This window comes from Chanodichthys erythropterus, chromosome 10 (assembly GCF_024489055.1).
Source record: "Chanodichthys erythropterus isolate Z2021 chromosome 10, ASM2448905v1, whole genome shotgun sequence".
NCBI lineage: Eukaryota > Metazoa > Chordata > Actinopteri > Cypriniformes > Xenocyprididae > Chanodichthys > Chanodichthys erythropterus.
In genome coordinates this window covers 34,806,962-34,834,398 of record NC_090230.1, presented here as the reverse complement: position 1 = coordinate 34,834,398, position 27,437 = coordinate 34,806,962, and the positions used below count along the sequence as shown (strand labels likewise).

The 27,437-nt window shown below is 37.8% G+C and overlaps 1 protein-coding gene across 2 annotated transcripts in view; it reads left to right on the top strand.

Moving 5' to 3' along the window:
• The window catches only part of grk3 (G protein-coupled receptor kinase 3), a 61,720-nt gene that overhangs the window by 6,637 nt on the left and 27,646 nt on the right, over positions 1-27,437 (top strand). For both annotated transcript variants that reach the window (XR_010896173.1, XM_067397515.1), the window contains exons 2-10: positions 2,787-2,863; positions 23,452-23,525; positions 23,778-23,879; positions 25,726-25,800; positions 25,947-26,008; positions 26,120-26,171; positions 26,275-26,366; positions 26,459-26,558; positions 26,646-26,724. Coding sequence is in view for 1 of the 2 variants with exons in the window: in XM_067397515.1 (XP_067253616.1) it covers positions 2,787-2,863; positions 23,452-23,525; positions 23,778-23,879; positions 25,726-25,800; positions 25,947-26,008; positions 26,120-26,171; positions 26,275-26,366; positions 26,459-26,558; positions 26,646-26,724 (713 nt within the window). In the remaining variant the exon portion in view is untranslated. The remainder of the gene's footprint in view (positions 1-2,786; positions 2,864-23,451; positions 23,526-23,777; positions 23,880-25,725; positions 25,801-25,946; positions 26,009-26,119; positions 26,172-26,274; positions 26,367-26,458; positions 26,559-26,645; positions 26,725-27,437) is intronic.

The window sequence follows — 27,437 nt, the reverse complement described above, 5'->3', positions numbered from 1 at the left end:
GTGGAAGAGACTGGAGATTGTTTCAGTCACGTAGACGTTGGACTGTGGGACGGAACTGATGCGATTGCAGACAGACATAGAAAGAGATGAATGTGTCTGAATCCAGAGAGAGAGACAGGCACCAAGGGGTCGAGGATGTTGTGGTTGAATGCAATTTCTCTTGCACGGGTGCAATCCTGCATTTTAAATTGCATCCATTAGTCAGTGGTTTTGAACTAGTTACCACTTTTGAGATACTAAAGGCCAGTTAATGTGTCATAATAATGTAGGCCAGGCGATAAAATATGAATGCGCTGCGTGAGTAAAACATGTAGTCATTAATAAATGAGAAGTTTGTTTATGTCTTTAAAGGGCTCATTGCAGGCTTGAGGTTTCAGCCACTCAAGTGTATGGTTTATAAGCGCTCCAGATATCAGCTTTTGGTTTTTACAGTAATGTGTCAGGTCATTTACTAGGGCAGGGTGCTAAAATGTTGCTTTTAAGCCTATATTGAGCCGATATAGCTCTATTTATGTATCAGCTCAGAAATTACTTGAAAGGGTGGGTTTTCAGCATGTTTAATGCATGAAATAGACTAAATATTGAATTATTTTATTTTATATGCATCAACATAACAAATGTTGAAATACATGACTAGAAAAATAGTCTGTAGATGCATTTGAAATACCTAATCGTCTTGTAATGAATGTCATTTCAGTTCTACTTTCTAATTATGAATTATCATATGCAGTAAAAGACAACAATACTCTAGCACTGTAAAAGGTTGTGACTGGCTTCTCTCCTGTATGATTTCATATGAGTCTCTTCAGAACTGTACACTTTTTTCCTAACTGAACTCCTTTCCACAAATTGATCATAGAAATAAAAACAGTATAAATAAAAATTAATAATAGTTTTAAGTCTTAAGTGCAAACAATAAGTGCAACCATAATCAAAGTACGCTCTCAATGTTCAAAAGTGCAATTAGAGACCACATTTTTCTTCAAGCATGATACTGAGCTAAGAGATAGTTACAACTACACAGCCCAGCCTAAGATAGCTTTTGTATTGGGAAATATTTGCATGCATCAGGGAGCCGCTTTCAAAATGCGGGTATTGCATTCATGTTTTACTTTCATTTCTGATTTCACAATCGCGCGTACTCTGTGAATAGGGAGCAGTGGTGCTGAGCACGCTTTCTACATAAGACATTTGTCAGATGCTTGTAGGCTCTGTTGTGCAACGAATCCTCTGCCATGGCCTTGTCAGTCATCTCATCACATGCTCTCGTCACGTGATCGGTGAACTCTGATTCCTGCTGCACTACGTATGACTCTACTGCTCATGTTGGATGAGTTAGATGGCATTGAAGCGAACGTTATCCAACTGAATTAAATGGTTTTTATTTCTATAAAAAGCAAAACAACAGTGGAGGCGTAATGTAAATGACATATTGTAATTACGTTTAATGTAAAAGCAATTTCACCTTCCTTCATACTACATCATGGCAATTTCACGAGACACCTTTTCACCTCGATGAGAAATCTCATCACATTTTAATCTCACAAGATCTTTCGTCACACCCTTAGTATTTAGCTTTGTATGCTACTGTTCAAAGGTTTGGGGTTAATAAGATTTTTAAAGTTTTTGAAAGGTTCTTTATTCTTCCCAGGGCGCATTTATTTGATCACAAATAAAGGAAAAACAGTAATATTGTGAAATATTACAATTTAAAAGAACTGGTTTCTATTTTAATATATTTTAAAAAGTAATTTATTCCTGTGATCAAAGCTGAATTTTCAGCATCATTACTCCAGTCTTCAGTGTCACATGATCCTTCAGAAATCATTCTATAATATTCTGATTTACTGCTCAAGAAACATGTGGTGCTTCATATTTCTGTGGAAACGGTATTTTTTTTTTTTTTTTTTTGATGCATAGTAGGTACAAAAGAACAGCATTTATTTGAAATGGAAATCTTTTGTAACATTATAAATGCATTTGCCACCATCAATGTAATGTGTTGTTGCTGAATAAAAGTATATACTATTTTACTGACCACAAAATAGATTTTTTTTTATTTTTATGAACATTTTTGAATAATGATAAAAATGAATTGTTGAATTAGAGCCATGAATTGATTCATTGAAACGGATCAAAGTTTCCAATTCCATTTTTGCGCACTGTCTTTAGGAAACTTAACAGCCAAATATAAACTGAATGATTTCTTCGTGACATTCACAATATTGCTTAACTTTTTTTATTGCCTACTAAATTATTATAAAAATGTAATGAATATTAATATATCATTGATTGCACAACCCTATTTATAATAGCAATCCTGATAGCAGCTCTGTCCATTTGCCGTAATGTGTCAGGTCACTCACTACAGGGGTTTCTGTGTCTGGTCCAGGACTGCAGGAGCATGTTTTGGGAACACCTCTATCTCCCCTGACCTGCACTCTGACTCTGTGGGGCTGTGGTTGGGTGATAATGAGCCCTTGGAGGGGGTGCTAATTGATTCAGTCTCCCAAACTTGCTGCTCATTAACACCCTCTCCCAGGGCAGCACGGCTGTGCCCTCCTTTGGGAAGCGACAGGCAGAGAATTGAGCAGGTGGTTGCGGAGAGACCTAAACTAAGGCCGGGATCGAGGTGGAAGGGCAGCGTGGGAGGCTGACTTCACCTCAGTGACTCAAATCCAGATGCCTTTCTGGGTTTCAGTTGGTGTGGGGTTTGGATGGTGTTTGTTTTGCATATAAAGTTTTGAACTAAAGTCATCTCTTTATTTTTACCCATTTTCTTGCAGTATTCGGAGTGTCATGCAGAAGTACCTGGAGGAAAGGGACGAACTGGCCTTTGACAAAATCTTCAACCAGAAGATTGGTGAGTTTTCTCAATGCTTTATGTAGCTTTCAGCCAGTTTTGCATTGCCAAAAGGTCAGAAATTCTTAATGCCATAATTTCAACTTTGGAGAAGGGCCTTTTTTTTTTTTTTTTTTTTTTTTTGAATAAGCATCTAGAAAACACCACAGACCCTCGAGGAGGACATTTTAATCACCATGAAGTTAAATAAGGATCTTGTTCTTCCTTTTTTCTTATCTGAGTCAAAGACAGCTCTTTGTTCTTTATCACTGGCCATTATGTCTGCTTTTCTCTGTTAGTCACCTGAACAGTTAAACTCTTTGTCAGACGGCGTGTCGTACAAATGCGCTTTTGTTTTGGTTTGATGAATGCATATGCCCAAATAACCTCAGGTACTTAAGTGAAAGCATGCTTTTTTTCCCACTCTGCGCTTTTGGAGAAAAGGCGTTTGCTGTGATGTGAAGTGTGAGCTGTGAAGGCACCATGGGAACACGGCAGTCAGCCCCAGATTTTGATTAACTTTAATTTTTACTTACTTTTGTGTCTGAAGTCCCAAGTGAGGATCTGCTTCAGTGGTTTCTCTCTCTCTCCTGACTTCTTTCGCTCACATTGCCTCCATGCATTACACAATAACATGCTGATAGTGCCTTACGTTACATGTTATGTTAGTTGATATTCTTATCGCTTTCTATTTTAACCAGAGAAATGAGAAGCCAGACATCAGAGATCGGTAAATATGAGGATGTGTTGTTAAATTATTGAATATTATTTCCACCGCCGGGCCAAACCGTTCTTGTTGCTTAACCATACCATTCCATGTCGATCCGGCCCAGTAATCTTGTCATGCCAAACCAAGATCAAGTGTAAATATAATTGGGACCATTCCTGACCGTTCTTAAAACCATTAGGCCCAACGCGGCGAGTATTAGAGTAGTTGTAGGCCATTGTGCCCCGAACTACCTAGATCATCTGTTTAAACGCACAACAATACAGGTGTTTTTTTGATCTCATGGAAGTATGAGTGGTGTTGGGTGAGATGGTAAAATAAAAGCAGTTGACAAGTGTCCTGCGTGCATGTGAACTCCTTCAGTACTGTTTGAAATGCATCCCAGGATGTACCTCTTGTAGTTATGAAGCTATTCTAATATGTGGAAAATAGTAATAATAAATGTGTAGGTGTCGTGACATTTGACTGGTAGTGTTTGTATTCTTATTCATGTTTTCATAGGCTATATGTTTGTGACTGTCAATGATGTTACAAAAGTGATACATAGTATATGATGAGTCACTCTTATTTATGTATGTGTTAACAAGTGGTCTTCCTGGGTGGGAAACCTGTTAATGGTATTTACATGGAAATCAAACTGCTATGCGAGTGACATGTCGATGAGGCTTAGCAACAATAACAAAAAAGCATTAATTAAATGAAAGAAGTATTTTCACTAATGCAAATATTTGAAGCTTGCAAATATTCCAGGTCCTCTCTGAAAAGAGACGTGAAGCAGGAAACCAAAGTCAGCTGCGGTGCCGCTAGTTCACCATACTGAATTTGAATGACAAATGTCTCAGTTTTGCATCTGACCAGTGGAAGGAGATAATGACTCAGGGGCTGGTTGCATAATCAGATGCTTCCCTTCTGTCTTTGTCTTTTAACCCTCGTTGCTGTGGCATTTCGTGTTTATTTGATGAACCGAATGAATAATGTTGCATGATGGGTTTTTTAAGTCAATTCTTTCAGGTTGTGTTCAGTTGTCATAGCTGTGGCTTATTGGTTTGTTGGTCTTGTGCATAACGTTAACATCCAGAAAATGTTCATATTGCATTGTTTCTTGTATGATTTGTCTTTTTAGTAGTCCGTCTTGATTTACTGCAAAAAACTAGATTTTCTTCCTACTGTGAAGACCCTACACTCGCTGTGATCCGCCTAGTCATATGAGACCTAATAGGGAGCAACAAGTAGCTTTTACCATTAAAATTGCATGAGAAATTAATAGAAATGAATCTTGCTTAGCAGGAGGAGATGTAGAGAACAACACGAGGATAAAAAGCTCAGGCTCAGGGGTGTCTGTTGGCCGAGAATGACAGGGGAAAATGCCATCCTCCTTCATTGATTTAATTTGGTTTGACAGTCACAGCCATGAAGACGTTCGTGTGGTAAAACTGAGCTTTTGATGTTTGACTTTATTGGCAGCAGAACTCGATTTACTGGCACATCTGGAATGGTCTAGATAATGCTGTCTGTACATGTTATAATATGAAAAGCAATAATATATATTGAAAAATGGAGCAAAGGGGTTATTTATCCTAAGTTTAATACTTAAGATCATCAACGTTGTTCTGAATGGTTTGATTGATTTTTTTTTATTGCATTTTTTTCTCAGCATTAAAAGCTTTGAAGTGATTATCAGTCCTTTTGAGACATGTGACCAATTTAGGGCAGTGACAAGACAGCTTACGAGAATGAGACCAGATGAGATTTTTACGCAGTATTTTTAAGAAATCCTCAATGACGAAATGCATGACTAGAAAAAAGTCTGCAGGTGCATTTGAAATGTTTTAACTAATTACCTTGTAATTTCAGTACTACTTTTTGAGTATGAATTATCATATGCAGTAAAAGACGACAATACTCAAGCACTGTAAAAGGTTTTAGCACAAACTCAACTAACTGGTTTCTCTCTTGTATGATTTCATGAGTCTCTCAGACCTTACTGTACATGATTTATAAGCTTCTACAACTTTTGACCTCCTAATAAAAACGGTATAAATTAAATTGAATAGGAGTTGTCTATTAGTCTTAAGTGCAAACAATAAGTGCAACCATAATCAAAATACTCTCTCAATATTCAAAGTGCAAATACAGACCACATTTTTCTTCAAGCATGATACAGAGTTAAGTGATGGTTACAACTACACAGCCTAGCCTAAGATAGCTTTCATATTGGGAGATTGCATGCAGGGAGCTGCTTTGAAATTGCGTTTGAATGCACGTTTAACTTTCGTGATTACGTGTTCTCTGTGAATAGGGAGCGGCGGTGCTGAGCGCGCATTCTACAAGGTAAGACATTTATCATATGTTAGGCTCCGTGCAGCGAATCCTCCACTGTGGTCTTGTCAGTCATCACGTCACTTACTCTCGTCATGCGATCAGTGAGTCCTGTTGCGCTACGTACGACTCTGCAGCTCGTTAAAACAACAGTGGACAAATGTAAACTTAGCGGTGCCGTATTCTATCCAAATTTCATCCTCACACTCCTGTCATGGCAATATCACAAGACAGCATTTTGCCAAGACGAGAAATCTCGTCACATTTTAAAATCTGTACATTGTAATGAGAGAGAGAACTTCATCTTCCTCCTTTAAATGTGCCAGACAAGTGTAGCTTTTCAAAGTTACCACTGTTCTCTCTCTACGCTCTCAGATTCAGCTAAATCTTTTTGCCCCCCCATTCTCAAACTCCTCCACGACCTACATGCACCAAAGATCTTGCATGCTCTGCAGATCAATAAGCTTTTTACATTGATGCTTTTAAGTCTGGGAAGTCACGACTAGCTGTAATAAATAATGTGGGTCGGGCAGCTCAGGTTGAAGATGAATAGCCCTGTTAGCAGAATGACATTGGTGTATTGGTGCATAGACACTTGTATGCATGTATCTGTGCAGTTTGACAGCAGTTTTTGGGCTGATGATGTCTCTCCATCCCCCTCTTCATGACACATGATTTATTGGACCATGTTTGTACTCTGAAACGGAGATGCTGCACTGCGGTGCGATTCTCTCTCTCTCTCCTTTGCCCTCTTCTTCTCCTGGTGCTCTTTTACTTGTTAGCATGCTTCACTTTGTGGCAGGTGGCATCAATTTTGCATTTTGTGGCAAGCTGAATTTTTGCAACAAGGTCTTAAACCTGTGCAGAAATAAATGTTACGGTTCTGTTGTGCTACAGTTCGAACAATAACATGACAGATGTAGACGGGGATGTTCAAGGAGTAGTTTACCCAAAAGTGAACATTCTTCATCATCTTAATCATTTACTCATCCTTTTGTTAAATAAGCATAAAAGGAAATAAATAACACGCATACATTCATGCATTTGGTAGATGCTTATATCCAAAGCAACTTACGTTGCTTTCAAAGTAATTTTTTTACTCAAAGTAAAAAGAGGTTTATGTCTGTCTGTATTCAGTCGAGAAGAAATTAATGTTTTTGAGGAAAACATTCCAGAATTTTTCTTCATATAGGAGACTTCAACAGTTAAAGGGTTGAAGGTTCAAATGTCAGTTTCAGTGCAGCTTCATAGGACTCTACATCATCCAAGCCAAGGAATAAGGGTCTTATCTAGAGAAACAATCGTCATTTTCTAAATAAAAATAAAGAAATAAAGAAACATTTATATACTTTTTAACCATGTTGGAAAGGTCACACGTGACGTTGTTGGAAAAAAACGGAAACATCTCATTTTCTCCTCCAACTTAAAAATTGTCCGACATCGTTGTTTTACCTTTTTTTGTAAAGGCTGTTTGACTTAGTCTTTGCATGTTTGTTTTGTAAACACTGGATCGGTACTTCCACCTACATCACGCGTGAGCTTTCCAAAGTGATTACGTAATGTGTGAAATTGTGGACGTGCATCGCAGAGCTAGTGCAAGACAAGCATATGTGGTTAAAAAGTATATTAATTTTAAACATTTTTTTAGAAAATGACAGATCTAGCGAAACAATAAGACCCTTATTCCTTGACTGGGATCGTGTAGAGATCTTTGAAGCTGCTATTTGTATCTTCAACCTGTTGTGCCCCAGTGAAGACCACTATATGGAGAAAATCCTGAAATGTTTTACTCAGAAACCTTAATGTATTTTCGACTGAAGAAAGAAAGACATGAATATCTTAGATGACATCCTTTAAATCTAATAAAAAAAAATTATAATAATTAACATGCGTGAATGACATTTTCTGTGAATATTAAATCTGTTTTTCACACAATGCTATTGTATAGCGTACAGTATATAGTGCAAAAGTTATAATGACAACTCTGCTAAGCTTCTCCTTTTATGTACTCTAAACAGATGTAGAAAAACAGGCATGAGGGTGAGTAAATGACGCAATTTGAATTTTGTCCAAACTAATCTCTTGTATGCATTTCACACATCATTTTGAATGAAAGTAATGAATATTTAACGTTAGTTCAGATGTTGTATTAGTGCGATCACGCTTCTTAATTTTGTCCTGTCAGGGTCATCCATAACAGGCGAAAATACCACCAATAGCTGTGATTGCTCTGCTGTGAGTCAGGGTACTTGTTTATGATACACAACCAGATGAGCAGTCTCTTCATTTCCTGGCCCACCCCCTTCAGAACCATCACTTATCATGCAGACCCCGCCTCCCTCTTTATCGTCAGTAATGGTTTCACGATGACAGGCCAGAGCTGTCAAAGGACACAGTACACGCCGTCCCCGAGCGCACACATCGTAAAACCATCCTCGTATCTCTGCAATCGTTTTCAGCCAGTCGGCTGTCATTTATTCTGTTGCATGCGTCTCATGGCTTTGATGCCTGAGGGAGGCGTTCACAGCTCCTATTGATCTCCCTAACGTTCCGATCTGTTGTTATGATGTTATTCCTCTATCTGCCCTCCTCCTGGTTTCTTCATTTGTGTTCTGCCTGTCCACCCCTCCTCCTCCCTCATTCACATCTCCCTTTTTCTCTCTCTCTCGTTCCATCTGTCAGAGTTCTGGAATGGATGTTTGAGAGTTTTGTGTTGCCTAGCAACTGCGGTTGCCATGGGAACGGCAAAGATAATCTTTGTTTGCTTTGGCGATCGGGAAAATGAAATTAAAGGATGAATTAAAGAAGGAAATAGATGATTTCCATTCAAACAAACCAAATAAAACCCCTTATAGATTACACTCCAATACAATAGTAGGATAATTACACCCATCTTCTTTCTGGCCCGAGGCTGGTGGCTCTGATTGGCTGGATTGATCAATGCCTATTAACAGTTTAGGTTTCATTTTCCCTGTGTTTAGATGCATGTTTAGCCCTTGTCTGTAATGCTAGTTTGATATGTGCCCGAAAGTGCAACATATTGATGCGTGTCCTTTATTAGCAAGTCAGAGCGCCTGTGCCCAGATGTGTTTGTGTGTGAGTGACTTCATGCATACGTGTGCATGTGTGCACTAGCATTGCGTTAATTGACAGTTCTTTGATCCACCAGCTTCTGTTAATTGCTCTGGGATTTGGAGAATTAATTGGCCAGTCAATGTCATTATTTCCACCCCACTCGCCCTTGTCTCTCTTTGGCTTACACCAGGGATGCTCAAATTGCGCAGCTTGAGGGACACTTTTAGAAAATGCAGGGTGAGCGGGGTCATTGAATAAAATGACCTGGTAATATTGGTTAAGTGTGCAGTAACTATGGCTACGTCTACACTAATCTGGATATATTTGAAAATGGAGTTTTCGTCTAAAAATGCTCCGCGTCCACACTATCATTTTCAAAGGTTTTCCAAAAGTTGCTCATCCACACTGAAACTTATGAAAACGCTTACATCCCCCTACTGCGCATGAGTAAAGCTTTGACCTGCGTCATTTCCTTTAGGCGTTTATTTACTTTCCGGCTCTTTGAAACTTAGCGGCAATGTCGAGTTTTTTAAATGGACCAACAGTGAGGTGGAGTTGTTGCTGCGAGTAACACAGGAGTATAAAGTGGCCAAAGCAAGCGAGAATGTAGACTGGGAGCCGTGTCTTGGCTGAATTGGTCATATGACTTCATCACATGACTATAAATGCGTCATCGTATTCTAAAGCCTCCGTTGTCACAGTCCACACTACGACGCGAAGAAGGCGTTTTTAAATTTATCCGCTTTGAAGAGCGTTTTCCAAAAGCTACGTTTTCGTTGACTTAAAACGCCGTCTCAGTGTGGACGGAAGGCCAAAACGGAGAGAAAAATATACGTTTTCAAACGAAAACATATTAGTGTGGACATGGCCTATGTCTTTTACCAGCTTCATTTTTACATCAAAACATTTATAATAGTCTGTCTTAAAGGGATAGATCACCCAAAAATGAATATTGTCATCAATTACGCACCCTCAAATCGTTTCAAACCCGTAAGACCGTTGTCCATCTTCAGAACACAAATGAAGATTTTTTTTGATGAAATCTGAGAGCTTTTTGTTCCTCCATTGACAGCTATGCTACTACCATTTTGACGCTTAAAAAAGTTCATAAAGAAATTGTAAAACTAATCTGTATGAATTGAGCAGTTTAGTCCAAATTTTCGGAAGAGACTCGATCACTTTATATGATGACCAAATTTAATTTAGTCTTTTATTCACATATAAACATCGATCAGCGAACATAAACTCAACCGAACAAGCTTGATGGGCAGGAACATACCTCATTGGTTCTTGTATGTCAAGCAAACATGCTTGAGCTTCTGTTTACCACAACTGATTAACAAAGGTCTTACAAACATATGGAATGACATAAAGGTGAGTAATTAATGACAGAATTTTCATTTTTGGATGAATCATCCCTTTTAAAGACTCTTTCCGTTTTCCGTTATGATGTATGATGTAAATTTAACAAATTTTATTTACGTACTTGTAAATAAAATTGCAATGCATCGTGTCCCTCACGTGCAGTCCAGGCATAGAAGAGGCAAAAATAATGGCCGGTTTGTAGTGGCTGGCTCACCTTTGAGTATAGACCAGAGCCAGTATTAATATTTGAAGGCTGCTTGTCTCTTCCCATTGCTGTGTGAACTGCTGGGAGAGGCTCTCGAGAGCTGGTTTCCAAACCTAGTGAGCAGCTTATTTTCTTCTTTTTGGCAAATTCTATGAAAACATTGCATGTATGTGGAGAAGGTAATCCCACAGTGCACTGCAACAAGGTTAGTGAAAGCAGTCCTTCCTAGATGTGGAGCAAAGAGAGTAATATAATTTGACAACACTTTAGAGTAAAGTTCAGTTAGTTAATGCTATAGGTATCATGAACGATTTATTAATCTTTTTTTTTTTTTTAAACATGCAATACTATTCAATAGTTTGGAGTCAGAAAGTTTAAAGAAAAAAAGAATTTAATACTTTTATTCAACAAGGATGCATTAAATGGATCAAAAATGACAGTAAAGACATACATAATGTTATAAAAGATTATGATTTCAAATAAATGCTGTTCTTTTCTTCTTTCTATTCATCAAAGAATTAGGGGTGTGCACAAATAGTCAAATATTTGAATATTCAACCTGTAATTAATATTCGAAAAAGAAAAATACTATTCGAATTTACTATGTTGCTTTGCTGGCCGTAAATGCAGTGAATCATGACGGATCCAAAGCACTAAAATGTGCATTTATAACTAAACACGAAACACTTACACGATAATCGCATAAACGATTGGCTGATGGTTTTTAAGGCCCTACCTCGTGCACAGATGATGTATACTAATATTATTCCTTTCAGTGCACCTAATAGTCTTTTATCAGTTAGTAAAGACAGTTTCAAGTAATATTGCAAAAATGTATAAAACAAAACATCCTCTTTAGCACCTTTTTAAGAGACTTCTTTCAAAAACATAAAAAAAAAATATTACTGAACCCAAACTTTTGAATGGTAGTGTATGCTAATAGCCTTTTAACATCTAAAGTTTAATTTTACATTAATGTAGTACTTTCCCACTTAACATATACATAAATTGTAAGAATATGACTAATAATGATGACTAAACAGTATAAGGTAAGGCTGTTAAGGTAAGGCTTATTATTAGCAGTCTCAAACTATTTTTTGTTAATACAATAAAGTTGATAAGTTGCGCCACCACATAAACGTCTGTACATAGATCATCTGTTGTTCTTCTGTGCTTTTTCCTGTTGTGGCGATTAGCAAACAGACGCTGCGTCTCATTTCGGAGGCTGCATCCTCTGGAGGTCGCATTTAAAGCCCGCACAGCATCAAGGGTGTCTTATTTATGAAAAATAACTGTAATAAAATTGACTGTTATTCCTCATACAGTGTAAAATACTGTAATTTCTTTCTTTCTTTGCAATCTAACGGTTACTTTTCTTAAATGAGACTGCCATGATGATGTATGCAACCTTCAAATGCAATCCCCGGAGGACGCAGCCTCCAAAATGAGACGTAGCAAGCGTTGCATTACAGAGTGTGCTGCCTTCTGGATTGGAGTGGTTCGCCTGTGACTGACTGTATTTGTCGTCTGACTGCATGCATCTAACCGTGACGTCCGTACTGTGACGGTTCGAGACAAATACATGTACTATTACACCCTCTAATATTTATATATAACATTAATCTAGATGTATAAATGCTGTTAAATTGTTGTTAACGTTTCTTTTAATACCTAAAAGCATTATTTGAGTATTATGACCCACATGGTGGAGACGCGATGTAAGTGTCAAAAATGTGCTTCTGGTTCATATATTTGTATACAATTAAAAAAAAAAAAACTTCAGAGAGCTCGCCCCATCACTATTCTATGTATTTATCTGTTGAGTAATCAAGCAGTCCAAATGACCAAAATAAACATCCTTACTATGTTTTGGGTTGATTCACATCCAAACATATCCAATTTGGGCCTGATCCTCGTAAGCATTTACGAGGTGACTGCAGGCGTTCTCTCACAGAATCATTGTCTTTTGGCTGGTCACCATGTTGTGTAGTTCTCTAATCATTTCGGCCTGTTTTCTCTTTTTTTCTCTCTGCCGCAGTCTCTCGTCCTCTGTCCAGTTTTGGCCCAGAGCCCATGTGGGTTTTTACACGCTGTGGTCTGTCATACAGTTACTTTCCCAGGCAGACTTGGCCGAGTATCTGTATATGCGCCTTTGCCCTGTAATTGCTGTGTTTATTCTTGTCGTGTGACACGGCTCTTACCAGTTATTTTCTTACCATCAGTTTTACCAATAAGATCCTGTAGGTTAGATCCTTGCGATACAGAACATCCTGTTGACTCTTGGAGAGTTTGAATGACTGTTGAGTTTGAAGCCATCACCCATTTGTCAATATGCAGCTGGAGATGTTTGCTGCTTTTCGAATTAAGCTTGTGACCTTCCTTCGAATGCACAGCAGTTTGCCAAACCTTCCAGTTTGACATTGTGAGATGACAGATTGAAGAATGAGCCATAGCTTCCAAAAGAGCAAGCTTCTGCTCCAAGCTGCTCCACCATGGGAGTTTCCTGCTGAGCAGTAGATGTTTTGGTATCCAGATGAAGAATGCTAAGTCAGTATGTTGTACCAGGGAAAAATTAACCTTACATTTATGATGCGTCATTTAAATAAGCAACTGCAACAGCAGCAGCTAGTTTGCAGAATGTGGGCTCTTGGATGAAAGGTTTGTGTTACGTGACAGATGTAATAACAATAAACCGTTTGAAGAATGTCACTTTAAGCAGAAAGGAAAGTTGCATCATCTCGCAATTTGCATAAAATTACAGTCTTTATGGAAGTCACATCTGCCACCTTAATTATTATTACTTCTACCAGAAAGAAAACAATGTTAAAGTTTGTTTTCTGTAGAGTGGAAGTGATCTGAGTTTAATGAGTGGCCACTGCTTTGCGTAGCACAGATTTTTATTTATATATATATATATATATATGTATAATGATATTTGCCTTCACTATTTTACTGTTTTATACTTTGAAGCTGTATTTTTTTTTTTTTTTCTTTTTTTCTTTGTTAAAGTGCCCCTATTAGCCTATTTTTGAAAATGACCTTTCATGCAGTGTGTAATGTAGCTGTATGTGAATGTAAACAGTCTGAAAATTTGTAAAGCTGAAAATGCATCATAAAGCTATTGTCTTTCAAGAGAAAGAGTAGACTCTGAACCGCTTAAATGAGTCGTTTGTTATTCAAATCCTATTTCTGCGACGTTCACACGTCACAAGTTAATACAGTTGCATAATGCCCGCCTACGTTCTGTGTGGACATCTTGTGAAAACTTGAACCCCTCACAAACGCTGTAGCTTGACGACAAGACGCTGTGAAAGCAAATTCGGTTTATTTTCAGGCTGTTAAGAATCAGTGGTTAAAGATGGGACAGTACCTGCTTTATTTGGACCCACTTCCTCCTCAGAATCACAACCTCTAAATGTGATTAATTATTGATGTATTTTATACCGAGTGTTCATGTATGTCTCCAGCTAACCGGCTAACTTGCGTTATTACTGTCTTACTGAAATACTTCTGCTAATCATCTGTGGCTCACTATTTCATTAAAATTGTGTCCATTAATGCAGATTGTATTTTGATCTTACTGTTTTGAGTAATGATAAAGGATAGAGCAAGATGTGTTTTACAAACTTTAATGTTGCATCAATCATTCACGTTAGTGCTCGGCTAATGAATGCACTCTTATTGATACTGTTAATAATACAATTCCCACATGTGCACCGCAATAAATTAGAAATATACACATCTGTTTGTTGATGGACATTCATTTGTTAGTGCTGATGGTGAGGAATTACAGTTGCGTCATCTCATGATGAATGTCAAATTGAGTGTAGTGTATCACTGAGAAATGTCCAGCTAAAGTTATCTTTGTGATGGAGGTTTGGGTTAAATAACTAGTTCTTCCAGTGTTTCATCATTGAACTTATAGACTTGATATGGTAAAATCAACGCCATCATTACTGTCTTTACAGTGTGTACAGTCGCTGAGCTTTAGGAAGCTCAGGAGCCGTACGCGGTAGACCAATCACAACAGACTGAGTCATCTGGCCAATCAGATCAGAGCAGACTCGCAGAAAAGAGGGATTTAGAGAGACTGATTCATCCGAGTCATTTGAGAATCATTTGAAAAATGTGGTGATGTGCAGTGTATATTATGAGAAAATGAAAGTGTTTTTTGACCTTTGATGCATGTAAACCTGTTGTAGGAAACATCCTAAACAGGATTAGGAACCTTTCAAATAGCATAATAGGGGCACTTTAAAAGTTGTCTGTGCATATTAAAGGTATAGTTCAGCCAAAAATGAAAACGGTCTTAATTTACTTACCCTCATGTTGTTCCAAAACTGCATTACTACTTCTTTCTGTAGATTCAGTGAAAGTCAGTTTTGGTCCCCAATTATTTTCATTGGTACAAAAAAAAAAAAAAAAAAAAAAATTATTTTTCATTCCACAGAAGAAAGTCAGTCAAACCAGTTTGTAAAAACATGAGGAAATGATGAATGAACTTTCATTTTTGGGTGAAATATAATTTTTACACTCTATAAAAAAAACATAGGTTGCAATGTACTGTATTAATTTAACCCTTAAAGACCTAGAGCATTTTAGGGCTCGCCTGCACTTTTCTCTGGTTTTCTAACCCATTCTAGCAGTCGGCATCACGTGCCATATATCATTTTAAACAGGACAACTTGAAGTTTCAGTTAAGCTCATTTAAAGTGTCAATTTTACATTTATTTTGTCTGGAGAATGGATAAAATTCTCAGAATTCCCAGAAAAAGAAAAAAAGCCAGCAAAACCCTAGTGTTTTTCACTGTAAACTCACACAAAACCTGATGAAGTTTCATTTAAATATTTATTTATTTATTTTATTTTAAAGTTATATTTGGATCTTTTAAACTTTCAGATGAAATTTTGTATAAATGTAACAATCTCTAAGCAAGTTATAGCCATTTGTTACAATATAACTCTAAATAAAACTACAATATCACTCTTTAGGGATAAACAGGTGTACTTTATTTATTTATAATGTGTGTCCAAAAAAGACCAGGGAGTAAAATTAATACAAAAAAGTGTTATACAACATAACACTACAGAAAAAGTGACTGATTAGAGAAATATATTCTATATTCAATCTGAACATGAATAAAAAGAAATAGTGTTGCAAGTAATGAAAACAATTATGAAAATTTGAAAAGTCTTGTGCAACGAAAATAAAAACAGTGCAAAGGTTTTTTTTTCACAAAATACACACAATATAAGAGAAAAATAAGTAGTTCAACTGAACTGCTAATGTTAATGATCTTCACAAACTATAAAATAAGTATTTAGATAATATAAGAACCAAACAGCGCGGTCCTGTGGCTGTAGTGTGGAGTGTTCTCATTCAAATCTGTAATTTTTGTGTTTGTTTTCATGCACGCAGATACACTCGCACGCAAATACTTTCACTTTGCGCTTATTCATTTTTCCAAAGAAACATGATAGTATCGTAGGTCAAATGACCAAAACCTATGTTTATTAGTTGAGATGATTATGGTTTGAACCAATCTGGGCATAGGAGGTGGGATTAGGCATCAACAATCCTTCCTGTTTGGCATAGTGGAACAAACCACATGCATTACCTTAACGAATCAATGCAGTTTTTGATGACGTAACCACGAAGCCTCTGAATCATGTCAGAATGCGTTAAATGCGATATCACCGGAAAGCCGAGAATCTCCTCTTAACGGTACATTTTAAAGCATACAGATTGGATTCGCAATTCAATTAAGTAGTTATTAAACATTTTAGAGCAATAGTTTTTCTGCCATCTCGGTTTTTAAGGGGTAACAGAATTTTCCGTATTTATTTTTTACAGGTATTTACCAGTATTTAGAATTTTGCACTTCATTGAGTTGTGTTTTAGGGTTAACTGAAATGTCCGTAAAATTACTGGATAATGTCCAGGTAATGAGCTGCCAGTACTTTTTCCGTTGTTTTATGGATGTATATTTTACAGTGTCTTTCGTTGGTTGAATTTCCCCAAAAAGTGTGAACGCTGGCGCATTCATGCAACTATTTGTTTGCCATATGAGTGAAAACCAGTTTGACAGCAATCATTTTTGCAGTTCAGAAATTACACTCTTCAGTGCGTTGTACTTTTTGTTTTTTTTTAATCAAGGAAGAAAAATCAGTTTCTTGCATGTTCCAATCTGGCGCAAAACTTGGCCACTGCTCAACACGACATGTGCAACGCCTCTTGGACTGATTCATCATATATATAGTCATGATGCTCAATACTAATAGGATCTGAACCTGAACAGAAGCTCTGGCTGCAAGTCTCAAGCCCACTCTCCATTCGGCCTGGCATGAGCATGGCGTCTTTTTGCTGTTGTTAATATTGAAACTATGCATAGGGAAGTGTTTGTGTGTGTCACAGAATAAGAAAGGGAGAGGCCATGTGTGAAAAGGAGTCATGACAATTCAAATCTAAAATAAACGGACATTTGTTTGCTGAGTCTGCAGTGTGTGTGTATGCATGTGGGTGTGTATCTGTGTGCACTTGTGTGTGTTTAATAGGCTGTCTGTTTTTCCATGTTCCATCTTCGTACACCTTGTAAACATCACTAAGACACTCACTTTGTTGGCAAGGTATTGTAAAATAAAGACGCATTAACCTGGCCTACTAAGTTAACCTCTCGCAGGCCAGCCAGGAAATGTTGGTTGTTTCCCTTTGCGATGGCCAACAGTAAACTCTAATGTAGTTCCTTGTGTTTTTGGGCTGTGCGTGGGCAGTGTGGTTAGTGTTGGCCTGCACGCTTGCACGCGCATTTGAGCGTTCCTCCCCTCCTCTCATAGAGTTCCACATCTCAGTATTGATTGCACACTTTTGGGTGGCTGGTGGAAATGACAGAATCAGTTTTTGTAAAACAAGTGGTGTGGAGAGAGTCAGGCCTTCTATTTGTCCCCTCAATGTTTATGTAGCTTTTAGGCTCATTTGATAATGCTTTCAACTGCTAATGAGACTCTAGCACTCTCAGCTACTTCTGCTTCTGCCAGATGCTTTTATCCAATGCATTGCATTCAGAGTATACATTTGATCAGTTCATGCAGGGCCCTATGATTTCCGCGTTGCATAAAACGCAGACGGAATCGAGGAATCCAGCATGTAATTCACTGTGTAACGAGGAATGTCAAGGAATTTGTCAAATTTGATGAATAAATAAAAAGTAGGTCACCACACTTAAATCAAATCGTGATATAGACTAGCGCAGTGGATCTCAACCTCAACGTCACGAATGCAAATGTGGCCCATGATATGCCGACCACACTGAAAAAATAAATTTCAGTTTTGTTTTTAAATTAAATTAAAATGGATTAAATTAATGTAAGTTTGAACTATAAATAATTTTTTTTTTTTGTCATATAAAAAATGTACTGATAGGCTACTCAGTTAACGAACACTTGCCGTGCGTTCACAGCGCCGCCGGCGAGAGCGTCAACATTCGCCTTGGCCGCCCTGCCAACAACGCTGTACTGTTCGTTCAAACCGCCGCCGACGGGAGGGTCAAAGCAGAGCCAAAGTAAATGACAAGTCGCGTCAACCAATCGGAAGCCTCTCAAGCGAGGACCTCTACATTCTAATTGGTTGCCGCCTAACCGCGTCATATCTCATTACCATAAAGTTAACCTGATTTTCAACTCTCCTCGCCGCTCTCACCGTCCAAGATGCGCCGCGCCGCTCTCGCCGGAGCTCGCCGCCGGCTCTCATTGAAAATGAATGACTAGCGTCACTTTGACGCTCTCGCTGCCGGCGGTGTGAATACACAGTTACAAGTGCGCGCTTTGGCAGACTTCCATTAGTAGCCATTGTTTTTGTAAATTAAGGGATTAAAATGGACACATTTGTTATTAGAGGAGAAAAGCAAAATAAGGAACCAATGAAGGAACACATTGCAGACAAGAGTCGTAGCATCAGCAGCGAAGGTAAGAAGAATTTGCAGATGCTGCGCGAGGGATTGCGACGTGACAGGATGCTTAATGTCGTCAGAGATTGTAATTACAATGCACTCAATGTTGTTTGTAAAAAGAGTTGAGTAACATTTTTATAAGGCGTTTGTGGCCTATATTAACATTCTGTCATTGTTTGGTGACTGTTACGATGCTGTTGAAGAGAATTTACATCCAGAGGTAAATAGTTACTTAAAGTGCTTGCATACATTTTGTGAATGTTCATTGAGCACTATATATGATTACTGTAATGCTAATGTCAGCAAGTTAGTTTTTATTTGGTGGAATACATTGTTCTCATTTTCTGTGACATACTGTATATCAGGGGATTGTGTAACGTGAGATTATTGAACGAGTGTTTCACTTTGATATGAAGAAGTCACACTGCCAGTCATTTCAACACACTGTGAAACAAAAACAAATTTCTTACAGTATTTGTTGATTTTGCAGAGTGTGACAGAAATAAAATGCCATATGTGCCACCAGAAAACGCCACCTTTTCTGTGTGTGCAGCATCTAGGTATAATAATATTATCTGCTAATACCATAACATTAAATCTATTTGGTTTTCATTTGTGACGTCATATGTAAATGATATGCGGCCAATGAGACTTGCACTTGGACCATAGTGTGGCCCACTGGGAAAAAAATGTTGAGAACCACTGGACTAGTGTCTGTGAATATTAAACCACAAAAAGACAAAATATGAATGCTGCATCTTCTGTCAGGAATAGCGCAGACGCATGGTTACATTTACCTCACACAAACTGAAGCACATGTGACGCTCGTGGTGTTTTCAGCCTCTGCTTCCTCACTATATGAGGATATGAATGCATGAACTTCATCTTCAGAGCCGCTCTGAGAGTCACTTCATCAGCATTTTACCATTTTGAGAAAAATCGTCATATCATAAACGCATAGAAACTCAAAGGTCTTCACGGCAACCCGTCAAAATACAAGTCTGGTTTAACTTAATGAAATTGTGACAAATATATTACTGTTGCACAGTGGAATTCAGCTACGCCTCAATGTAGTAATAATAATACTAAGACTAATAATAATAAATTATTATTATTATTAAAGCTCTGTTTTGCAGCACTTTGTTTAACAAAAAAAAAAAGTTTAATATATGATTAAAAGAAATTGTTTTATGTCTTCATTTGATTGCCAGAAAAATTAAAATACACAGAATTTCTGAAAAAACAAGAACATTTCATAGAAATGTTTTTTTTTTTAAGAAAAAAAATACTTTTTGTTTTTTTTATTAAAATTACTTAAACCATTAAAATGGAATCCAGAAAAAAAAAAAAAAGGGAATTTGAGGGGAAAAAACACATTTCATAGGGCCCTGTAAGCAGTTATATTTTTCAATATGTTTACAAAACATACATTACCATAATATAAGTTTTTTTTTTTATTATTATATATTAATACAATACATATACATTCTATATTTTTTTTAAATATATAAAAAATATAAATATATAATTTACATATAACAATATAAATGCCTAATTAGCGATTTGGCAGTTTTGATTTAAAGGTGACTTTTAATCAACACGGTGGCAAAAACAAATAGTGCAGATTCCTTTAAGACCGACGTGTAATTATTCCCCAGCTGTATTTATAGGGACTCTCATTGGATTTCCACTGGATTATGGTACAGATGACTTTGTGATTCAATGACTGTCCTCACAGATCTCCTGTGCTTCAAGAGGAAGCACACGCTGAGTGGTCCGTCAGCAAGCTTACCCCACCTGTACTTAGGCTCAAGTGAGAATCCTGCAATCAAGGAGGGAGATCACTTTGTGCATTCAAAGTGTGATTAAGGGTAATCCATTAACTCCGTGACGTAAGCCTCATCCTCTTCAGCGTGATTTTTATATCCATCACTCACCTCCTCATTCCTTCTCAGAACATAAAGATGAGGAAACCCTGGCCTGAATTAGACTATTTTTTCTGTGAATTTCAATTGATGTGCAGTCAGTGTGTGTTTATGTGTGGCTTATCTGACGATTAGAGCTGGAACTGTTAGTTTAAACTTGTTTTAAACCAGTTTTTATCTGCCTGTTGAGATATCTCATTTCTCATCCGCATCTCATTTATATAAATGCCATCTGATCAATATGTTTTCATTGTGATCCATGGCTGCATTTTCATACGTTTGTGTCCGTGTCACCAGCCGCTGGGTTTATTCCTCTCTGGATTATATTGGAGACCTCCTGACTCTACACTGCAGACAGCAGGAAAGGGAGGAAAACAAAGATGAGTGTCTGAGAGATAACAGAGAGGAGGAAGAGGACGGCGGAGAAGATACTGAGAGGAGAAAAATGTTTGCTGAGAGGCCCTTATTAGTTTCGCTACTACTATTTGCTACTATTGCTCATACTTGTGGGTCTGATTGTGATATGGACAGGAATTATATCTCAAATCGTGTGGAAGAGAAGTGTGTGAGTCCTTTTCAAAAGGAAAGGAAAATGTGCAAAAATCCCATAGACTGACATTGAAGGAGAAAATTATATCACAGTATATTACTACATCATTGTAACCGTAATGCCTATTAGGTCCCATATCATTTCAGCTGTGCGTTGTATTATTTTGGTGTAAATGTTCCTCAGTTCATGCTTTCTCCTTTTTTAACTACAGTGATGACAACATGAACCAGCATTCACAGCCAATTTTACTTCATTAAAGGGGACATATCATGAAAATCACACTTTTCCTGTTTAAGTGCTATAATCGGGTCCCTGGTGCATCTACCAACCCAAAAAATGTGAAAAAGGACAACCCATTAACTTTGTTTTGGCAAGCCTTTCTCTGCAAGCATGTGAAAAAAAACGAGTCGCTTAGATTTCTCTCCCCTAGTGACTTAGGAAGGAGAGCTTATTATAATATTACTGCCCCTTAATCTGCATGTTTCCACCCACAGTGTCATCATTTTGTTTTTGCAAGTGAAAACGGTGTACCAGTTCTAACGCCATAGCAAAAGTCAGAGCAAAGCATTCTAACTGTTCTGTCGTTGGCTGCACAGATGTGCACAGAAAACTATTTAGAGTCATTTTGGCTGCGTGAGATTCTCCAGATTTGTTGTTGAGCAACCGAAGCGCAAGCTGTTAAAGCTCCACCTCTTTTGAAAAGCAGGCAGGGAGCAGCAGATCATTTGTATTTAAAGGGACACATACCAAAACGGTGTGTTTTTGCTCACACCCAAATAGGGGCAAATTTGACAAGCTATAATAAATGATCTGTGGAGTATTTTGAGCTGAAATATATTATAATATAAAATGTGTGTTTAAAACATCAATTATAATACACACACATATTCATTTACATTTAAAAATAAGTTATATTATGGAAATGTATGTTTTGTACATGTATTAAAAATATATCTGCGGGGACTGGGTGAGATTAAATTACCACAATACATTACTACATCAACCGAAATATCCATTATGCAATGCAAGTCGTTTTGGATAAAAGCATCTGCTAAATACATAGATGCAAATGATTATGCCCATATAATTTCAGCTGTGTGTTGTATTACTGTGGTGTAACTATAATTTTAAGAGTTTATTTTTAATTCTTTAATTAGAATGAATATGTATAAACCTTGTTCTGTAGCTGCCCAGCAGCACCATGTTTGTGGTGTTATTTTTTTGCTTTTAATCTCCCGGAAGATAATTCCGCTGTGATCCAATTAACACCTGCTCTGCCCTCCTATTTTAACAGTGGTAATCAGCTCACACTAATGCTGCAGGTATCAGAAGCAGCCATGCTCTCAGATCTCAGCGCCCAACGCTAGAACTGTCACGCTAATCCACTCAAACAATGTTCCTTCCTCCTGCATCTTTCATCTGCTCCGTTTATATCACTTGCGAGGGCCATATCACTCTTGACACCATAGAAGTGCATTTCATCCTGTGACTTTTGCCCTGTCTGGTCACCCAATCAGACGCTGAAACAGGCAGCAGTCTTTAACCGAGCCCCGTCCCCTCTACTCATGATGGTGGCCCATTATTGTTGCTATGGGAACAGTCTCAACTTTGCCGTCTGTGCTGATCTTCTCCCTCTTTGCCACGTCGTCACCACGTGAGCCCATGGGTTGTTCAACTGGTAACTTCTGCTGTGCTTTGTTGAAAAGCAAACAAGTTGAAGATGAGAAAGGAATTGCTGCAGCTGGCAGGATCGAGTGAAATGAAAGGTCAAGGTGGCTGTCTGATAGGGGATTTTCTGAATTGGGATAGTGGTGTCTGTCCTGTGATTTAAGGATAATCTTCTCAACAGTAACTAATCCGCGGCCCACTGGTTAGGTTGATGTTTTTGTTGTTATCCCTCATTCTTTTAGAGCTTTTACCGTCAGCACTGTACCAGTATCTGTGAGCTAAACTGTTTGGGTGAATCTCACAGAAGCAGTTTGCGTCATATTTTATCCTAAATCAAAAGAGGAAAATATTAAATTGTTTTGCATAAAAAAACAAAGCCTTTTAATAATGTTATTTTCATGACACCATGACAAATCAGGAACTTTCTTTGCAAGGCTGAATGCATGTTTATGATGAATATCCATAAAATATTGTATTGGTCTATCTTGTGTTTTCTTCACCTCGTGATATTGATTTGGTTATGAAAATACTGCTTTGTTGAAACAACTTCCCCCTTCAAAGCAAATTATATTATATTTATTCATGGTGGTACAGCTGCTATTTGAGTTGTCTCTTCATTATTTGCCCTAATTATACTTTTGTTTACTTTAGCATGAATGCCTTTCGGGAATCGTGCTTTCAACAGGCGTCAATATAGCTACTGTTTTATTTGTTTTATATTTATAATACATTTTCTTGCATTGTGCAGTCTAAAAAGGTCAAAACTTTCCATCATTTATTCTGTTTCGCACCTTATCTAACTGATCGCCTTCCTGCCTCTGTTGTCCAGGTTTCCTCTTGTTCAAGGATTTCTGCATGAACGAGATCGACGAGGCCGTTCCGCAGCTGAAGTTTTATGAGGAGGTAAAATTGTTTTTTCTTTGCAGGCAAGCTTCTGTATATTCCCATTAATGGGCTTTGTGGCAATTGTGCTTGTTTTTACTGAATTTGTTTGTATTTGACCTGATTTATCCTCATGCTTGTTATATGACCCGCAATGACATGGCTAGTCGACAAGTTTTTTCCACTTCCATTCACCAGAAGAACACCATGTGTCCTATTAAAGAACGTTGGATTGTGTCTGAGATGATGATAATCTTGTTTTGTCCTTTTCAGATTAAAGAGTACGAGAAGTTGGATTCAGAAGAGGAGAGGCTAACTCGCAGTCGTCAGATTTACGACGTCTACATAATGAAGGAGCTTCTGTCATGTTCACATGTAAGAATAAAATTTGGCAGATTAGATTGTCTCTGCCACTTCAGTTCTATTAATTTTGAAATGTGTCAGTTACAGTATCCAATTTAGATCTGCTCCAATCATGTCAAAGCTTTCTATTTGTGAAGATGAATATATATATATATTTCATCTTCACTGACATACTTCAAACGAAGTTCTTTTTCGTTCTTCGTTTAGGAGTAAAACGAAGTTCGAAATGCGTGTCCAGCGATATACTGTAAACGAACATCTGACGCCGCCCACACTACTGAGAGCGACGGTTATATGAATATGTAAATATGTGCCATGCACTTTCTAGCACTTTTTTCAACAAAAATAAGAAAACAGCAAGCATTCATTATAGAAAGCATAAGAAAAGCGTCTGATCATAACAGCATGGGAATGTTAGCACGAGCTCTGCAAATTAGCACTCCAGTGACGTCTTCATATAGCTCTTTATTCAGTAGATTGCTAAAAATCAAGCAGCTTTACAGTATCAGACATGAAAAACAGTGTTAGTGCCAAATTCATTTTGTTCTATAAAGCGGCTATCCAGTTTGTTCATGTTTTCACCCGTGGAGCTTTTACCTCGATGAACTGAAACACAGGAAACGAGTCAAAGACGCGTTTGACACGAATGAAGGCGGAGCCTCAGCATACACCTCCTATTACATTATCATCAGGGACCAGTGGTAGTACGAAGGTGTTTTGCAGCTGGAGCTAACTTTTCCTGAAAGTTCGCTTTGGCAAGCCGTTTCGAACTTCCAAAAAGAACACAAAACGAACTTCGTTTTGGCCTTATTTTGTTTTAAATGACGTCACATCAGTTCGTTCTTCTATTTCATTTGAAGTATACTGGGGCCTTTACCGTACATAATTTATGAGCTTCTACAACTTTTGACTTCCTAACTGAACTCCTTACTACAAATTGATCATAGAAATAAAAACAGTATTAAGTGCAAACAATAAGTGCAAGCATAATTAAAGTTAACTCTCTCAGTATTCAAAGTGCAAATAGAATCCAAATTTTTCAAGGATGATACAGAGCTAAAAGATGGTTACAACGCTTTGAAAATGCGGGGTATTAAAATTGCGTGTGAATGCGCTTGCATTTTACTTTCGCGATCGCACGTACTCTGTGAATAGGGAGCACTGTTGTACAACGAATTCACCGCCATGTTCTTGTCAGTCATCTCGTCACGTGATCACTGAACTCTGATTCCTGCTGCACTACGTACGACTTTGCAGCTCATGTTGGATGAGCTGGATGGGATTGAAGCGAACATTATCCAACTGAATGAAATGGTTTTTATTTCTATAAAAAGCAAAACGACAGTGGAGGCGTAATGTAAACTTAGCGGTGGCATATTCTATCCAGCTTTTAACCTGACCTTTTAATCTTACAAGATCTTGTCACACCCCTAATATATATTTGAATAATATTTTGTTATATTGTTGTTTATAATCATGAACTCTAATATGATGCATGCAAAGGTACATGATTCTATAATGCTTCTAGCTGGAGGCATGATGGTTCTTATTGTCCATTGAAGATCCGGAGACTCCATTCAAATGTTTTCTGTTGAGAAAACAAGAGTCCCATTAGCCTCCGTCAGTCTCCAGTTGTAGCTTTTCAGAAACAGGAAGCCTGAATGGACCAACACAATGGCTTATAGGACACTCGAGGCCTGTGCGATTATGTCACAGTGTTTTATGTTGTGATAACCAGGAATGCTTAGGAGGTTAATGTCGATGCTTGACGTTTATTCAGGGAAAACTGTTCTTGTTTCTTTAGTGTTTTGACCTCCCTTATCGTAAATGTCACTTAATCTACCTTCCTTTCTCACAGCCCTTCTCTAAGAAGGCAGTAGACCATGTCCAGACTCACCTAGCAAAGAAACAAGTTCCTCCAAATCTCTTTCAGGTAAGTCCCCCAACATGAAATAAAATCCAACCTGTTTTTCCGGGTGCAGATTGGCTTTTGTTCATTTAACACAAAGGAAGTAAAGTGTTTAGATAGCAGGTACTCACAACTGATCCTTATGCATTTGTTTTCTTGCCTTCTTTCAGCCATACATAGTTGAAATCTGTGACAGTCTTCGAGGAAATATCTTTCAGAAGTTCATTGAAAGGTAACACAGATGGCTACAAAGCTTTAAAAAAAGCATACTATTCAAATGCATGTTTGAATTTTATTGTTTGAGAATGATTTTAACATGAAAACCTTTCTCTTCGCCCGATAGCGACAAGTTCACGCGTTTCTGCCAGTGGAAGAATGTAGAGCTCAACATCCATGTAAGTTTTCCCTTGTGCTATATTTACCCAAAAGTTCTTCATGCACCTTCATAAACTTTTGAAATAAACTTTTATTTAATGCTGCTCCTGATTTTGCATGTAGTTGACAATGAATGACTTCAGCGTGCATCGGATCATTGGCAGAGGGGGTTTTGGAGAGGTGTACGGATGCAGAAAGGCAGACACTGGGAAAATGTAAGTGCTGTTATAAGGATTAAACCAAAAAGATGCTTTTTTTTTTTGGGTTAGGATAAAAGGATGGTACTCACTTACTGTGTGTGTCTCAGGTATGCCATGAAGTGTTTAGATAAAAAGCGTATCAAAATGAAGCAGGGAGAAACGCTGGCGCTCAATGAGAGAATCATGCTGTCGTTGGTCAGCACCGGGGTGAGTGACACATACATGTACACGGACGTGCTTATTACTCAGACTGCACAATAACATCTGTTGTACCCTCTCTGTCTTTATCTGCAGGATTGTCCTTTCATAGTGTGTATGACATATGCCTTCCACACCCCTGATAAACTGTGTTTCATTCTGGACTTGATGAATGGTAAGGGCAGCCATCATCTCTTCGGTCTAAAGACCTGTTCATGACAATTCCAACATATAAGAGGCATTTTTTCTTAATAAAACTACTTAAATGCCAAATGGCAAAACCTAATACATTTTTCGACACCCAAAAGACTAAAGGGGTTGCACACAAGATGAGAAGCGCCTGTTCGCGCCACATGGTTTAAATATGAAAACATTGTTTTCTATGAGTGTAGGCACATCAGTGCCCAGCTACGACTCAGGACGCCGTTCAAAATCCACGCCACTAGCATAGTTTTCAATTAAATTACATTATATTTGTCCCAAAAAATGACAACGAAAAACTCAAGGTGAAGTTGGGGAAATACACTGAATTATATGTGGAAATATGAAAATCGACTGCATGGAGGAAGATTGCAAATTTTACCTGATTTTCAGGTGAGATTCTTAATTCAGTTAACGTATGCTAGAGCTGCACGATTAATTGTTAGAAGATCACTTAAACACTTATGTGATCTTATTCCTAAATGGCAACGATTCTCTTTGTCTTAACCTTTGACACAATCACATTCAAACATTCAGATCTGCGTTGGCGCTGCCACTGACCCAGAGAAAGCATTTATCAAGGTATGATACGGTTTCACAAACGGTCTTTTAATAATTCATTAAAATGAATTAAACATTTTTAAATTGACTGCAGCAATTAACATTTTTTCAGAACCTCTAATAAAT